This window comes from Erpetoichthys calabaricus, chromosome 14 (assembly GCF_900747795.2).
Source record: "Erpetoichthys calabaricus chromosome 14, fErpCal1.3, whole genome shotgun sequence".
NCBI lineage: Eukaryota > Metazoa > Chordata > Cladistia > Polypteriformes > Polypteridae > Erpetoichthys > Erpetoichthys calabaricus.
In genome coordinates, this window is record NC_041407.2 from 92805232 (window position 1) to 92823753 (window position 18522).

The following is an 18522-nucleotide window of genomic DNA, read 5'->3' on the forward strand; positions in this document are numbered from 1 at the left end:
TTTTCCTTAAGTCATAGTAGAAATGGAGGACTATAAAAATGGGCAACACCTGCATTCTAATCATTACACTCTGACAGAAAGAGTGCACTTCTAAAAAACCACTATGAACAAAAAAGGAGCTCCATCTTGGCTGCATGTTGGACTACAATGCATCTTAATATCTGTAAATACAAAACTTGGTTTAACTTTTTAGAACATAAAAAACAGACCATTGAGGCCACCCTGCCCATTTGTCTGGCCAATGGCAAAGCTATCAGACTATCCTAAAACAGGTGCTTTAAAGCCCATCAGTGTATCGAACTTGTGTACTCAGTTTTCCAACATTGTGTCCTACTTTTGTGGCAAACATTTGTTCAAGTTTGAATGAGCTTTAAAATTTTTTAAAGTGAACTTGGAAAATGGATGGATGTTTAAAACGCAGAGTCGAGGTTTGCTTAGTTTATGATTTGTTACAGTGTTAAAAAAAATTGTTTTAAAACAATTTATCCAATTCAAAGCTGCCAGAAAGCAGAGCCTATGGCTGGGAACATTGGACAAAATGCTAGAACCAACCTCCAACAGGAAGTCTGAACATCACTGCATTCACTCTTACCTACATACTGTACAATTAGCAGCACATTCGTATCTTTGCGATATAGAAGCCTGAATGCTTGGAGAAAGGACCAGGCAGACATGTAAAACATGCATACATACTTTTACGAGACAGTAGTTCTTCCTAATGTACTTCTGCAAATTACGATCTTCCCAGTTCCGTAACTTTTTAGATGGCATTACAAGTTACAGACTTAAAGCTGCAGAGATTGAACCTAGACACTGCAACGATGAATTACAATTTCAGACATATATCAAATGCTTTATTATCTAAGTACATTTAAAGCGAAATCTGTGAATCAGCTTAGACACCTGAATTTCAAGAAACTGAGAAACAAAATATGTCTGACACAAAAACAAGCAACTGCCATAGCTCTGAAGATACTAATCTGTTCACTCCTGATCTCAAACCACCAGAAGACACAATCTTTTGCAAACAACCCATATATTTTCAAACTCTACTTACCTTGGTCAGAGTTTTGGAAAAACTTTAATGTAACCAGCTACAAGAACAAACATGCCAGTTTTGCTACAATCTGCTAGATAAACTATATATACACAGTCACAGAAAACTACAAGAACATGTTACCAACCAGGTTGTACTTACCTAGACACTGGACTGGTGCTAGATGAACGACGATTCGTGTAGGGGCTGTTGGAGCGTCTCCTGCTGGTATAGGGACTGCTATCCCGTTCATAGCTGGAGGAACGTGGACGACTGCGGCCCGATGACTCTCTGTAGGAAGGTGGACTGGGGCTTTGCTGCCGGCGGTGATGGTAATGCTGATCATAGCCATCTTCGCTGTCCTGCCCATAGGTTCCTACTGAGCTTCCCAAATGCCCAGGACTATCATCCCCTCCGCGTTTTGGACTTAAACTTCGCTGTCTCCGCTGACTCTCCTTGTATGCCTTGGAGGACTTCCTATGGCTCTTGTCAGCTCGTTCCTTTTGGAAGGTGCGGGACTCCCCCTTGTCACGCCTCTGCTGCTTTTCCTTACGAGACTTGCCTGTGCGCCCACTATCTTTGCCCTTGGACACAGAGGACCCTGTCGTACTGGCAGGCATTGAGGACAATGCTGCAGCAGGGGTGGTGGACACAGAATCACCCCTCTTCACAGTAACATGGTCACTATCAAACGCGGCCTTCCTGGAAACCACACCTCGCTCTTTACTCCCCTTACCTGTAGACCCCCGGTCCCTTTCCTTCTTTTTTTCCGTTCCTGGATCCTTGGCTCTGTGGGAGTCTTTTCCTTTCTTGTGGGCATGCCGATGCTTGTGGCTCCGACTTTCCCCTCCACTTTTGCCATAGTCTGAGCCAGACTCTGTACGGTCCAGTCCACGCTTGTCACCCTTGCCCAAAGGGGTATCAGAGAAGGTGTCCGAGTCTGAGCTGATGTCATCGTACTCCACTAAAGGCTTGATTGCACTGACAGCTGGGGGCGCCATGGTGCTGGCAGCTAACCCAGAGCCATAGGCCAAGCTTTCCCGACTATGCTTGGAGGACTTGTGTCTCTTGTGCTTAGCAGATGAGGTGGAGGACGACGATGAGGCCTTGAGCTGTTGTTGCTGCTGCAGCTTGGCGTCCTTGCCTGTGGTGTTGGCGGCCGAAGGCTGAAAGTGTTGTTGGGAGGCGGTGGCGCCTCCGTCCTGCTTCTTGCGCCCATGATGTCCCTCAGACCCGGGCATTCCTCCTGGTAGCGCGCCACCTGCACAAAGCTGGGCCTCCACAACCAAGCCAAAACATTAAACGAAAAAGGAGTTAAAAAAAGAAAAGTATGGAAAAACGAACACGTCCAAAATAATAAAACACGGACAAAAAAACAGAAAAGCACAGTCTTTCGCTCTATTATCTTCCCGTTCGATTCATTCCAGTTCTGCGTGCCGCTTTTCTCTTCGAGTTTAAATTTTTGATCCACGAAAACAAAAAAATAAAAATAAAAAGGGTGCGGGCTGAAGCTCGCGGCGAAGACGGAGAGATCCTGCCGGGCTCTGCTACTCGGACTGTTTATTTTCTTTTGTTAAAAAAGTCTGATATATTCTTAGCAGTTTTTTATTACCCTACAGTCCGGCTGCGTGTTCACGCAAAGGTGTCAAAATTCCATCACTTTACGGTCTTGGTCCGTGGTGCATGGGCGATTTTACTTCACTAAACTGAAAATGAAAAACTGAATCGGTTGGTGCTGTTTACATGTTCCTTTTTATATGTACATATATATGCCATCATTTTAAGTCTCTTTATAATATATATTGGTCAGAAATGTAAGTATTTTCGTGTGCAGTAAATGTTCTAGTTTATTTTGAGTGGCCCCGGGAGGCTATCTGGCCCACACTGAGGGCGATGTTTGCGAATTGAAAACAGCTCCTGCCCTGCCGCTAAGACGAGAGGACAGACGCCATTGCGGCTCCTTCCCGCAGCTCTCTAGCAAGCAGCGGCCGGAAGCGCCTGGCCCTGTCAATCATGAGGTTGCCCAACAACGTCGCCGATGGTCCCGCCCTTACCCGTCTCTTGCTGTCAATCTTCTGGTCGCGTAGAAACCCAAACGCGGGGCTACCCTTTCGTTCGCTTCGTTACAAAGGTCCCCACGTCATTTACTTTGTTACCGGAAGTTTTATCTTGCAGAAACGGCTTTCTCGTTTTAGCCGAAAAAGCAACACTCTCACTCTACTCTTCACAATCCAAGATTTGTTTCTTTTTCCAAAAACGGCGTTTTTCTTTTCCGTAAGGTTCTCAATGTGGCGCAAGAAAGGCCATTTGACATTAGTCTGTTGTGTGATACTGACCAATCAGAGCGCGTAGAATGAGCGAAAATTATGCAAGTGAAATGTAAAAAACTACTTAAAATATTTTGGTGTATATGTATTGAATTGAAAATACGGTTATGTAGAAACGGCACTGAAATTCGTAATTGTAAATTAAAAACTACTTAAAATATTTTGGTGTATATGTATTGAGTCGAAAATACGGTTATGTAGAAACGGCACTGAAATCCGTAATTGTAAGTACTGTACGGGATTAAACAAGATGGTAGTGCTGGCGTATTCATAATTAAAATATAAAATGTGGCGCGCCTGAGGTCTTCCAGACGTTGGCTTGAAAGCAGCAGACCCTTTAATCGTTGCAACAGAATAGCTCTTCAATTCCCTTTTTTCTGTTGGTAAAAGGACAGGCAGTTATTAATGTAACGAACTGTAGCCTTGCAGAAAGTTCTAAAACTTTCGATGTGTAATTAACAGATGAGAAGCGAACAACAAACTGATTCCCCTCATTTCGCAAGCCCTAACCGTGTCTGAAAACTTCCTCGAAGTCACGCCGGGCGCCACGCTTCAGACGTGACGAATTCCGCCCCACGTACAGCACGTACAACCCGGAACGTCTTCGTGATGCCGGAACTACGCACAGATCATGGCGACAATGGCGGGGGTCTGTGTGCCTGTGGCCACCCTGGCTGGAGAACTCGGGGTGAATGCCACCGCGTCACCGCCAGTCGATCGAGCCACCTCAGATGAAAGTACAGGTAAGAATGAGATGAAACTGTTTTGGGCTTATAATCTCTAGACATGGTGTATAACGGAAGTAGATGGCATCTCAAGTAGTGCATTCAGGCAAAATTTAGGGGCGCTGAGAGTAGGGGTTTGGGTTTAGTGCAGATGGTACCTGTGGAGGTAGAGCTTTAGTACTAGAGTGATCATACGCTGTAGGAGCAAGGTTTGAGTTTATTTGAGGGACTTTGGATCCGGTGTATTGTAATCAGTTTGATGTGTCCCCCATCAGCATTGCTTTGAAATCTCAAAGAAGCAATATTGAGAGTAGGACATTAACACTGGAGCGATCTGCTTATGTAGACTAGGTTTTGACAACGAAAGGATTTGCTCCTAGAATAAGGCATGCAAGTTGGCATTTTTTCCAAGATGTTGGAATATGAAAACAATTTGCTGTACTCCATTCAGTATAACTGACGTTGGGGAGGCGTTCTTCTCAGAGTGGTGCGTTTTAGAAGGGAAGGGTTTGAATCAATTTAATTTCACATAAGGACATAGAGGTCAGTATGATGTGTTGCAAAGGGACATCACTCTCAAATTGTACATTTAGTTATTTGTCACTTGATAAACAAACTTCGTAAAGACCACAGTGGTTTTCTTATTACCATATTCCAGTGATTGTATCGCTTGCAGGTAAAATAAATTATTTACTGTGACAACATTTCTATTAATATTACAGTTGTCCAATTACAAGCTTGTTTATTCCAGGAAACAAGATTTGAAAATTAGTGTGACATGTTTATTGGGAGAAAGCTTAGAATTTATTGTGAAGGTTTTGAAATGAGGGCAACTGATGTGATGTTTGGGGAGCAGGGTTTTAAAAAGAGGCAGATCGGTTTCAGATGCAGTACTGTATTTTTAAAATGATACTGAAGACAGCATTTGTGGAGCTGTGGGACCTGAATTTATACTCGCTGAGGAAATTATTAGGAACACTGTTCTAATATTGAGTAGGGTCTCCTTTTGCTCTCTAAACAGCCTTAATTATTTGTGGCATGGATTCCACAAAATGTTGGAAACTTTCCTTTAAGATTCTGGTCCGTGTTGACATGATTGCATCACACAATTTTTGCTGATCTGTCAGCTGCACATTCATGCTGCGAATGTCCTGTTCTACCATATCCCAAAGATGTTTCATTGTTTTCCGTTCTAGTGACTGGGAAGGGCACTAAAGAACACTGAACTCATTATCATTTTCATTTAACCAGTCTGAGATGACTTTTGCTTTTTAAAATGGTGCATCATTCTGAAAGTAGTTTATTGAAAATGGGTATATTGTGGCCACAAAGGGATGTACATAGTTATCAGGAGTACTCAAACAGACCTTGGCATTCTGGTGATTATTAATTGGTATTAACGGCTCAAGGTGTTTCAAAAAACATTCCCCACAACACCACCATCCTTGGACTGTTGACACAAGGCAGATTGGGTGCATGGATTCATGCCATTGGTGCCAAATTCTAACCCTACCATCTGCGTGTCCCAGCTGAAATCCAGATTCATCAGACCAAGTTACATTTCTCCACTCTTCACCTGTCCAGTTTTGATGAGCCTGTGACCAGTGCAGCCTCTGGCTTTCTGTTATTGTCTGTCAGGATCAGCTTGAACCAGTGTGGCAATTATCCCCTGACCCCTCTCATCGATAAGGCATTTCTGTCTGCAGAACTGACACTCTCTGGATGTGTTTAGCTTTTCGGACCAATCTAAGAAAGCTATAGAGACTGTTGTGCATGGAAATCTTAGGAGATCAGCAGAAATAATCAAACCAGCCTGTCTGGCACCAATAATCATGCCATGGTCGAAATCACAGAGATTACTTTTTACCCCATTCTGGCATTTGATGTGAACATTAACACTGACCTGTATCTGAATGGTTTGGTTCATTGTGCTCCTGCCACATGATTGACTGATTAGATAATTGCATGGATAAGCTGGTGTACAGTTTTTTCTTATAATTTGCTCCGTGAGTTTAAGTTTACCAATGATTTGTTACAGCATCTTGGGCTTAGACTGAGAGTGGGTTTCTGATTTATAGCAAATATTAGGGACAAAGAACTTGGAATGGGGATAATTTGATTTAGAAGCTTGGATTAGGGTTCATTGTGTACAGTGTCGATTCTATGATAAAGTCACTCATTATGCTTTGAAATGTATTACAATTTAGTTATTTCTATATAAGAGAATGTATCTCAGCACTCCTTAATATTTATACCATATGCATTTTTCAAATTTGTTATTTTTGTGGCAGAGGCAGAAAAGCAGGCAAAAATGAATTCCTTGCTGGAGCGGCTACACAACAAATACAATGCTTCCAGACCCTGGCCAGAAACCATGAAGCTTGTGCGTCAGGCAATGGTGAGATATCCCGAGAAAGGAATTGGAAAAGGCAAATTAGAGTCTGGTAATTTCAGTACTGCTAGAAAGAATATTTTTTCTTGCTCCACATTTATTAGTGAAGAGTGATGGTTTTCAGAAGGAAGTATAGAAAATGGTTGGATGGATTTTTCTTTCTGTTTCTTCAGGAAAAGCGCATCAGTCTCAACACAGGGGCCCATCAGTGTCTGGTTAGCTGCTTGGAAACACTGCAAAAAGCATTGAAAGGTAAGTCAGGGGATGAACACATTGGACTTTTATAATACTTCATTGTTATTCTTTATGAAAATAATCTTTTTGCCAAATATTTGTAGATAGATAGGACTTTATTTGTCCCCAGAGGGAAATATGGCTTTTAAGAGATTATCTTTAAATAAATAAATACATAAATAGGTAGATAAGTAAATAAATAAATAAATGTACATAGACATTTTGGTCTGAACCCACACTGGAATGATTATAAAGCAAGGAAAGGTCTGACTTGGTTGCCACAATCACAGTGAGGCATTATATAGACGTATTGCTGTTGGTAGAAAGGAGGCCCAGTATCGTACCCTTACACAGTTTTGCTGAATAATTTGTTCGCTGAAAGTCCACAGAGATAGTGTGCCAGATGGAGGGTGTGTACCATTGTTCATGGTGGCACTCAGTGTTGCTTTAATTTTCTCCTTTGCTTACGACCTCCAGGGGGTCCAGAGTTCATCCTTTAACTGAGCCTGCCCTTTTAATTAGCTTGTTGATTTGATGGGCCTCTCTTGAAGTGATGCTACAAGCCCAGTAAACCACAGCATAGAATATCACACTGGCCATCACAGAGTTATAGAAGATGTGAAGGATGTTACTTCCCACTTTAAAGGGACTCCTAAGGAAAAAGTTCCTCCTCTGCCCTTTCATGTATAGTTCGTCTGTGATCCGAGACCAGCCCAACCTGTCATCAATTTAATTTGTTAAATAACATTGAAAATGCATATGTGCAATGGGCACTTTTAATTTTTAATGCAGATGTTTAATGATATGCTGAAGGCTAATTTTTAGCTTCTTACACTGGAAGCTAATGTTCCCTCAACAAAATATTACAAAAGGAATACTGAAATTTCCACAATGCACCTTCAAAGCCAAGTATTTCAGCAATTATAAATTAAGCAATGCAATCTAAGTTATGCATTCCATTTTCAACGATGTAGCTGACAGTATTATTATTATTCTGAACATTGCATTAATAAATCTTAGCTAATCTGATCTATTAATTTGAGTATTGTTAAAAAAGGTCAAATTAACATTCCATTTGAAGGTATTGGAAGGTCATTAACACTTTTGTGATACCCATATTACTTGGGATTTTAGCCAGAGAATGACTTGCAGCGTTTTCCTAAAGAAAAAGGAACACAATGTTAAATGATGTTGTTGATGTTGATCTTTCCACAGGAAAATATGTGTGTGTGTGTGTGTGTGTGTGTGTCTCTCAGTGTCAGATTAGGCCTATTAAAAGAGGAATTCCAGTAAAACCAAACAACTTTTGTTTTTCAACATAATCCTTTCAACCATTAATACAGATGCTACAACATTAACAAATGTTTTCCTTACTCCTCCTATACGATATTTTTTTTGCTTCAGCAACAACTGTTCTGTAGGTGATGTAATGAGTTCATCATTGGCATAGTGCATCCAACTGTGATAGCATTTCAGATTGAATGAAAGGTGGTAATCTTGTGACAGATGTACTTGAGAACAGAGGGATGTGACTTCTTTGGATGCACAAATTCACAGAGCAGCCTTTGCAACCCCCAAACTATGATGAGGGGATTGTTGTGTAGTAGGAGCGGAATGTTCAACAGCTTTTTTAAACACTTTTTCCCAACTGACTGTTGCAAATAGCAGAGCAAATCAGTGCAATATTGAATAGTGATATGGACTTTTTGAGGCATTTAATCTAGATGGATTACCAAATTACCAACACCACTAATGTAGGCTTCCAATAAGATGAAATTAATTCACCATCCTTGAGATTCATTGGATAACACTGCTGCTCCCAGCTACAGGAGACAGAGTGTCAGTGTTGACTTGCTTATTGTTTGTGTGAAGTTTGGATGTCCTTCTTGCATAGGCATATGTTTTCCTTCAATATTCTAAAGATATGCATGATAGGCCAATTTGAAGTCACCAGTTAACCTAAATCACATTAATGCAAGTAAATGCCTGCTTGAGTGATAATGCTCTGCAACGGACTGGCATTCCATGTAGGTTTGGATCCAGTCTTTCACCTAATGCTGTGAGGTTCCAGCTCCCATATTCCTAAACCTGGGTAAACAGACACAAAATGAACGAATGAATGGATTGATTAAGACTTTATTGTACATTAAGCATTACATTTTAAAAGAATACTCCACCCACAAATGAGATTTTTTTCCATTTACTGTATGTACCCTATGTAGTTTGTACTGATGGCAGAGAAAAAGTTTTCAGAACAGAGAGAAAAAAGTTTAAATATTTTTCTCTGCCATTACTACAGACTACATGGGGTAAGTAACATTAAAGTGTCATTTTTGGGTGGAGTATTTCTTTAATTTTCTAGACAAATATTAAACATCTGGGTTAATTTATGTTTAAGCCATTAATCATTAACAAGTCCTCAGTATACAATCTTTTTTACATTTCAACAGCAGCAGTGAATGATATGTTTGGATCTGTCCTTCAGATCAAGATGCAGCAGCCCAAGTAGTGAGAGGAAGAGAAAAGTGTGTAGGGAGAGTTCAGAACCTGATGGAGGGAGAAGCACAGGGTAACAGAAGCAGTGAGCATCGAAGAGGGCCTTGGAAGTAAAACTGCACAGAGGTAGGCTGGTGAGGAGAGATTAACTAAAAATTGTGAATGATGGGTATACTAGGATATAAGTGGGACAGGCCAGTCAGGCATTGCGGTGGACCAGCCTCAGTGTCAGCCAGCTTTAGTCATCGCTGAAGGAGGATCATGAGTGAGTACGGTAACAGACATTAGTGATTGAGTATATTTTGTAAATTGGTTTTACTATACTATACTGCCTAGACAAACGTGGTTGTGTTGCATTGCAAGTTTTAATTTCTTTCTGTAGGCTTATTTCCCTTGGTTGACCAGTCATGTACTTAAGTTGCATTATGATTAGAGATCTTCTGTATAGAAGTTGATGTCATTTTCTTTTTAGGTTTAGAAAGATATTTTGTTTGAATACATACATTTGTTGTTTAATAAACTATTCATTGAGATTCAGTAATATATTTCTAGCAATTGCCTGTTTTTATGCTCAAAATAAGTCTGCATTTTGTCCATTATTCAGTGACATCATTGGCTTCCATGACAGATCGACTGGAATCCATTGCTCGACAGAATGGGTAAGCATTTTCTGGTAAATATATTGTAGTTGTAATGTGACGTTTTCTGTTTGTTGCTCTCTTAACGTGCTATAAATTTCTCTTCACATATACAGGCTGGGTTCTCATCTAAGTACATCAGGGACAGAGTGTTACATTACCTCTGATATGTTCTATGTTGAAGTGCAGCTTGATGTCACAGGTCAGCTAGGAGATGTCAAGGTAGCGCATCATGGTGAAACCCCTGTGGTGAGTATATAATTACTTGGAAACTGAGATTTCTTCAAGGTTTTTTATTATTATTACATGCACAATATACCGTGAAATTCTTACTTGCGTAATGCTCCTTGCAGACACAATAGTCAGCATAAAACATCAAGCTTAAATTAACAACTCAGACTTAAATCAAATATTTATAATCATCACAGTAAATAACAACAAACACAACATTCCATACACTAGAAGCAAAAAATTATGTGACACTTAATTCGTTCAGTTGATTTCAAACAGTTTATCGCATATGACAGTTGAGCAGCCTTATTAGGTGCAGGTAGAAACTGTTCTTAAATCTCACTCTTTGGCTGTTAGTAGTTTTATTGTATCTGCTTGATGGGAAGAAAGAAAAGCATCCATGTAGGGTGACTAGGGTCCTTTATGATTTGTTTGCCATTCCCAGACAACCCTTGGCAAATGCATGCATATTCAATGTGTGTATTTTCATTTCAGTTCATTATAAAGCAGCTAGTTGTTGTCAAAAGCCTTAAACCTTCTTTTTGTATGTTTTCCATTCATTGATTATGAGAAATCTCTTGTTCCACAAGTACAGACATCATATGGCATGCAGTAGTAACTCCCGAACCTCATACTTGTGAAACATCTCTCACAAGATACTACCAGCCCATAAGCATTTAACAAATGTAGAAAGCATATGAAGGCAGGATTTGTAAACTCAAATGACTTCTCACATATCTATGCCAGGGTACATAGATGGTCTACTGTTTAACGGTCAGGACAGAATTCACATTGCTCTTTCTTGATCTGAGGTTCAACTGTCAGACGGAGTCTTAGTTTCATTTCCCCCACATTAGCATTAACATGGAGGCAGATGAATGTAATCCCTTAGTAACCGGGACAACGCCCTTGTTCCATGTTGGGTTTTTTTTTTTTTTTTTTTTTTTTTTTTTTTTTTTTTTATAAAGGAGGTCACAACTCCAGTCTGCCTGACTTGAGGTTGCTATTCCCACTTTTCGCTCAGCATTGAAGAGACATATTAGCCAAAAACTGCTCCACAATATCTGGGTGTTGTCAACATTTATTAGTTAGATCTTGTCTATCACTGCAACTTTGCCACTGTAGAGGATATTAGTCATTGCAGTAACCTAACCCCCAGAGATGGACCCAGCCTTCATCAACTGGCACTGCCCCTTCCAAGAAGGTCATATCCACCAGGTTTTTGAACTCTTAAAAAATGTTCTTTCTATTTCTGAGCAATATCCCCAGTTGTGGTCAAATTTACCCCACCCTTTACACGAGAGCAATAGGGGGGCAGTGTCTCATGCACACTTACCAAGTCATCAAATGGTTTTATCAGAACCTCTTTAGTGCCACTGACTGCCATTCTTTATGGCCTTACCAAAGCAAACAATTTACCACGCAGTTTATTTTCTAGTCCTATGGGCAAAAGCTGTTGGTAGTTAGTGTAAGATCACAAGTACATACAGCCAAAATAATACTCCTTTGCCGTGTTTCTGGGCTCACTTTCTGTGACAGAGTGAGGAGCTTAGTAGTATGGGAGGAGTTACAGTATAACTGTTTGAAATGTTGAGGAGCCAATTAAGGTGGTTTGAGCTTGTAATTTGAATGCTTCCGGTGCACCTTCTATAAGATACATACAAGGCTTAGCCCACTGGCAAAAGACATGGGTCATTCTAGAGAGAGTATATATCTCAACTTGCCTTGGAACATCTGGGAATTCCCCTGGAGCTGCTGGAAGAAGATGGTGAGAATAGGGTCAATGGGTGAGACATGCTCATTGTGTTGCTACCATGACCCTCATCAGGATAGATAATGATGATTTTTGGGACACCCAGATGATATTTTTATAAGTCAATTATGTAACACATCATACAACTTTAATAATGCATAGCTGAATATTATGCAAAGGATGCAATTTTGCCAAAAATAAACTTTATCTTCTGTAATACCTTTGCATATTTAACACTAGCCTAGATGCTTTATAGGTATGGTAAGTACCACTGCTTCCATATTTCTGATTGTGAGAACTGATAAATGAAATGATTTGGTCATGGTCACACAGCAATTTGACTTATTTGACTTAAAACACAATTTGCCAAATTGTCTACTATATGTATGAGATGTGCACATTCTGAATGTGTCTGTGTCGGATATTCTCCTGGGCCTCTGGTAGTTACATCAAACAAGTGTACTGGTTAAGTTGATTGGCATCCCTAAAGTGGCATTTTGTGAGTGAATGTGTGCGAGTGTACCCTGTTAGTACGTGATGGTGAGTTGGATTAAGCAGATTCAAAGATTTATGGATAGGTATTACTTATTTGCTGCTCTTCTGCTCTACTGCAATGCTCCCTTTAGACTAGTTAAAAGGCAGCCTTACATTACTATGTTCACCTGAAATAAATCCAAGGTGTTCTGCAAATTTGCAATATGTACTCAGTTGTAGGGTGGAAAGAGATGTGGTTTTAAAGTAAATGCAGTGTTTATGGTTTGCCAGCATTTAATTTCGTTGCATTTGATTCATATGAAACTGCAGAGTAAACACATGTAATGGAGTGGGGGGGTGGGTGGGGTCGGAGTGGTGGTGAATTTACCAGACCTGCACTATTGTGGTTTATAGTCCAAAGCCTTAGCCACTTGAGCATCCAAATGCCTCCTTAATGAACAGAATAAAATTACTGCACTACGTACTTTAATTTAAAAAAATGTTACACTATGTAACACGTGTAATCATCAATATAGTTTGTAAAACACAATAAAATTAGAGAAAAGTTTTGATCACATTTGTGACTTACATGTGTGCTCAGTTAGTCCAAGAAAGCAAGCTGAAAATCAAACTGCATAAAAACAGCTATGCAGCTAAGCCACAGCCACAGTTAACCTTGGTGTGCAGTGCTATCGGCTTTCCGAAGGATAAGATAATGGAGCTTAGTGACTATAAGATGATGTATAGCAGGGGTGGACAAACATTTTCTACGGAGGGCCACATTGAAAACTTTATTGTTATCGGGGGGCCGCATATATATTTTTGTCTACTTCAATTACAATTTACAACGTATTAAAATATGAATTAATGATAATAACCATGTATTTGTCATTTTATTTCACATTCACACTGTATTACACATGCACATTATATTTTAAAATACGAACTTGAAACGGTTTCTAATTTGGTAATAAGATATTACTATTCATAATTATTTCAACAAAAGTTTATTGTTACCTATCATAATAATTATGAAGAAGAAGGAACTTAATTTACATACAATCTGACCACAGAGTACAATTATAGTTAATGAGAAGTATGTAACTGTTCACAGTTTTGGATAATGTTCTTGAACTGTGGAACCAGTTTACTGGTTGTGATTCACATGACTGCATTCAAATTGCAGTCAGTCACCATTGACCTGTTCTTAAACTTGTTTATTTTCAGACTAGAAAAAGCTTGCTCACAGATGTATGTGGACCCAAATAGTGACAAAAGTTTAGCAGCAAAGTTTTTTAAGTGTGGAAATGCTGCTGCTGACAAAGATCCATAAAACTCCAGCAGAAGAACTGACTTGAACTTCTCCTTCAGGTCATAATCTGCTTGTAGGTCAAGCAGCTCCAACTGTATATCCTCTGGGGCTGAATCAGCTTCTGCACTAAATGGCGAACTGAGGATATTGAAGAGTGGTTCCAAGTACAGTACTTGAAGTCTTGGAACGTCCTTTCAAATTCCACAACCAAGGCATCCAACTGGGCCTTGTACTTGTCAGCCATTTCACCAGAAATGGTTTTCTGTTTCAGCAAAGGGAAATGGCAAAACCTGCTTTCACCTGCTTGCTTGGAGAACAGGGAGAGTTTTGCCTGAAATGACTTAACATGCACATACATTTCATGTGCAAACAAGCTATTGCCCTGAAGTTTGACAGTCAGTTCATTCAACTTTTCCATAATGTCAATCGCAAACATGAAGTCTGACTTCCACTCTTCATTAACAATGTTAGTAACAAAGTCACAATCAATACCCTTCATCTCCAGGAACATAACTATTTCTTCCTTGAGATCCCACACTCGCCTCAATATCTTGCCCAGGCTCAGCCAGCGGACACTGCTGTGGTAGATAATATCAGAATGTTCAGTTTCCAAATCTTCAAGCAGTGCCTTGAACTGCCTGTGGTTAAGTGCCTGGCTCTGATGAGGTTTATCACACTGACAACTGGGTCAATAACATGCTTGATATTCAACGCAGCTTTACACAGATTTTCCTGATGGATGACATAGTGAAGAGGTACGAGTGTGTGGTCAGGGTGTTCTTCTTTAATTTTATTATTCATCAACTTCACCAGACCTACGTTTTTCCCAGTTAAAGCACGTGCTCCATCAGTTGTTACACTTGCCATCTTATTCCACACCAACCCAGTTCTTTCAACACAGTTCACAACAGCACTGAATAAATCCTGGTCTGTGGTTGTGTGTTTGAGTGACTCGACAGTAAGTAATTCCTCAGTAAGCTCAAAACGGGTGTTTATTCCCCGTATAAATACCAACAATTGTGCTGTGTCCTGTACATCGGTACTTTCGCCCAACGCAAGAGAGTACCACAAAAAGTCTTTGCTTGCATCTCGAAGTTGGTGCATCAAATTGTCACTTATCTTTTCAACACGCCTGACTACAGTTCTCCTTGATAAAGAAATGCTGTCAAATTTTGTTTTCTGTTCTGGACACATAATGTTTGCTGCATCTGACAAGCATTCCTTGATGAACTCGCCGTCAGAAAAAGGCTTGTTCCGTTTTACAATCCTATGAGACAGCACCAAACTGGCTTCGGTTGCAGCATCTTGTATTAAAGACTGTTTGGTGAAAACAGTTTGCTGCTTCTTTAAATTGTTAACCAACTCCTGGCATTTCCTTTTTCTCTCTTCATTCATTAAATTGTGCCCGAAATCCAAACGTTTTGTTTGGTGGTGTCTTTTTAAATTGTACTCCTTAAAGACACTCACACACTCACGGCCTTGCAAGCAAACTGCTTTGTTCCCAACATTCGTGAAGCAGTACTTAACAGTCCATTCGTCATTAAAAACACGACATTCGTCCTCAATCTTTCTTTTTTTGGCAGCACTCATGGTTAAATCAAAGTCTATTCGCTTTTAAATTACAATTTTTACAAAACCTTTCAAAATGTGAACAAAAGCCACTTCTGGTTGAGCGGAAACGCAGTTTCGAATAGGGATGTTAACGATTAATGACTAATCAATTCTGGAGCCATAAAAACCAATTTAATATCCCTAGATTCGAATCAAATACTTGGACTATAATTTCAAAAATATAGTGAAAATTCTAATCGAACAAAATTAACATCGACGTAGGATCGCAACATGTGCGTGCCTACGGGCCGCATAATATACTCTGGCGGGCCGCAGTTTGCCCACCCCTGATGTATAGCAACCTGCAAGGATGCAATTGAGAGTGCACTGCTAACTCAGTCTGATCGCACAAATTTGTCTGAGCTATTTTAAATTTGTCTATTGTATATCCATTCGTATGAAAATGGTTTGGGATAATGTTATCTATAACAAGAAATACTAAGAGGAATCTAATGATGTAGACATTTTTATATTCTGTTTATGTCAGTAATGTTTTTTCTTTGGAATGTATTCTTCGTTCTTCAGGTTAACAATATTCAAGTTACTCTGCACGGCACATTCTTCATATAAAGTGTGTTCCATTTTGTTGTTGCCCTGGTACCACACTCTTTCACTGACTAATATTAAGTGTAGTCTTACCTTCTACTTTCTTCGTCTTCATTAGCAACTACAGGATGAAAGCTTGGTATTGACAATGTGTGGCCATGGAACGATTCACTTTACATCAGTCACCCACACATACAGAATATTTTTAATGTATATGTTAATAGTGAGTTTGTTTAAATAAAAATAAACAACTTATTTGTCCCAACTCATTGTTCTTACACTTGATATTTTTGTCAAATTATTTGTATTATTTCAACATGTGACTGGGGGCAGCACATTCTGTGCTACCATTTGTCTTTTCCAGTTTTTTTCTGTATTAAAACATGTTATTAAAAACCCTTTCTTTTATATATAAAAATATATAATGAATTCAGAATGTGTATTTAGACTCTGATTTGCTTTGGACCCCCAAAAGTATTGTAAAAGGTGATTCCTACTCTAGGTTAAAGGATAATAGTACTAAAATGTTAAATCTTGTCTTGTTTTTCAGAGCTGTCCGGAGCTGGTACAACATCTCAGGTTAGTACTGTTAAACTCAATTGACTCTATCTTTATGTATATGTATTCCCGGGTTACTCCCTGTGTGGATAGCGCTTTGAGTACTGAGAAAAGCGCTATATAAATGTAATGAATTATTATTATTATTGTGCAGACCAGCCTCGACACAGACAGGCAGACACCAATGTTCAAACACCACCACACGTTTATTTACAACTCTATGCAAAGTATTCCGTCCCACACACAACCCAGTGCCCCTGCACCAAGCACCCTTAGTCCAGACCTCTCAACAATCCTATCCTTTCTTCACTGCCTCCACTCCTCTCCTCCAAGCTTCTTCCTCTTCCACCCAACTCCAGCTCTCAGACTGTAGGAAGTCGGCCTTTTTTATATTCACAAGGGTGTGCTCCAGGTGCTTGTTGATGACCTTCCGGCGGCACTTCCTGGTGTGGCGGAAGTGTCGCGCGAGCACCCAGAAGCAATCCGGGTGTCCCTGGAAGGTCCTTTCTCCACCTGCCCAGGTGTGGCGGAAGTGCAGATCTCCCGGGCTCGATGATGCTCGTGGCGGCCACTTGCCCCAATGGGTTTGATCCTCCTTGCTCCGTCCCCGTGGTCCCCTCCTTATCCAGGGTGGTTGCCCCCTCGTGGCCCAGGGTAACGTACAAACTACTTCCCAGTCCTTCCAGGCATCCTGGCTAGGTCTGGCCCCCAGCCTCCTGCCACAGTATATATACTGCCCGTTAAAAGTTTTTCAAAACCCAATATTTTAGTATATTTATATAACTTCAGTTAGTATGTTCATTAATAATACCATAAAATTAGAAAACCCAATTAAGGAATAAGTACTGTAAGTGTGAATTGAGAAAATTTTGTGACTTTTTATTTTATTGGAAGCAATCTTGGTTGCAGTGGCAGTTAGGCTCTTCTAGCAGGCAATCTATATTTGTCTTCCAGTTGATTAACTGGTTTACCTTTGTAGTACACCAGGCTTAAATTAAAACACTAATTAAAGTCACATTAGGATCTGAGATCTTGCCAGTCAATAGGTCCTGAGGTGCCAAGATTTACTGTAGGCCTTTAGTGGAACATTTGAGGAGACTTGGCAGTTTTCATGGCATGCACATGTCAGCTAATGTTAGAGAAAAGGCAAGTTTTTATTACTTTAAAAAAATGAAAGATCATATTTCAGATAAATGCAAGAACTTTTCTTTGAGCACTATAACATACACGATTAAAAGGCATCTTAAAACAGGGGCGTTGTTTGATTAAAAATGGTCTGGCAGATCTAGATTAACAACAAAGTAAGACAACAAGAACAAAACAGGATTAAGATGACTACTTGGGCTAAATAAATCACAAGAACTACATTTCTGCCCAATGGAAAGACGCTATTATGAACTAATTGATCCAAGTTTGAGAGTTACAGTTCCTCAAGGACAGTTTATGAATGTCTTCTAGTTGGTGCCAGATTAAATTCAGTGTTTAAAAGCAACAGGCATGGTGGTCCGTAGAGTTATAGTTTGGGTGTTTATTGGCTGTAGAAGGGGTGGCCTTTACTAAGTGACTGGAGTCTAGAACCAAAGGAGCTACAGTATCTTTCAGTAGGCATACCATACCCTCTGTCAGAACTCTGTGAAGAAGACAGCAGACAAAAGAATGTTGAAAGTGATGACATGACATGTACAATCTCCCAACCTGATTTTTCATGAAATGGGTTAAAAGGTTAAAGCGAAACAGTTAGTGCAAGTCACTTGTGGGCTTTTCTTTGGCAGTTTTGGAGCAAATTTTCAGAACAGTAGATTGAGTCTTTAATTGGTAGAATGCCCAGAGTTTGTTCATCTGTGTAAACATTATAAAGAGTGGCTGTTTGATGAGTCCATGATTTAGCCTATTCAATGTTTCTTCTTAATTAATTGTCATTCTGCCATTTGCTTTGTTTGATATTTGATTTTGCAGTACCTCATTGATAATAAAGCATGAACTTCAAGCGTTCAAAAACTTTAGAATGGCAGTATATCTAATCTGTCTGTCTGTATATTGAAAATTTTCTTTGTACAGAGAAAGAAACTTTGAAGAATTTTCCAAGCATCTGAAAGGCCTTGTCAATCTATATAAGCTTCCTGGAGACAAGTATGTTGTCAGAAAAACATTTTTAAAGATTTTATTTTTCAATTGTAATTATTAAAGAG

General features: G+C 39.7%; 2 protein-coding genes across 5 annotated transcripts in view; one reads left to right on the top strand and one right to left on the bottom strand.

The window, feature by feature from the left end:
- cdk12 (cyclin-dependent kinase 12) overlaps positions 1-3433 on the bottom strand; it is a 40512-nt gene extending 37079 nt beyond the window's left edge. Inside the window, exon 1 of the mRNA XM_051919073.1 lies at positions 1199-3433. Coding sequence (XP_051775033.1) covers positions 1199-2277 — 1079 coding nt within the window. The 5' untranslated portion in view covers positions 2278-3433. The remainder of the gene's footprint in view (positions 1-1198) is intronic.
- Positions 3434-3957: 524 nt separating this feature from the next.
- Positions 3958-18522, top strand: part of med1 (mediator complex subunit 1) — a 36752-nt gene continuing 22187 nt past the window's right edge. The window contains exons 1-8 of one of the 4 annotated variants that reach the window (XM_051919071.1): positions 3958-4106; positions 6380-6486; positions 6654-6732; positions 9200-9336; positions 9815-9869; positions 9965-10097; positions 16326-16354; positions 18392-18463. In XM_051919071.1, the coding sequence (XP_051775031.1) occupies positions 9832-9869; positions 9965-10097; positions 16326-16354; positions 18392-18463 (272 nt within the window). In that variant the 5' untranslated portion in view covers positions 3958-4106; positions 6380-6486; positions 6654-6732; positions 9200-9336; positions 9815-9831. Of the gene's footprint in view, positions 4107-6379; positions 6487-6653; positions 6733-9164; positions 9337-9814; positions 9870-9964; positions 10098-16325; positions 16355-18391; positions 18464-18522 lie in introns of those variants that run through there. The other 3 variants (XM_028818670.2, XM_051919070.1, XM_051919072.1) reach the window with 3 other exon arrangements.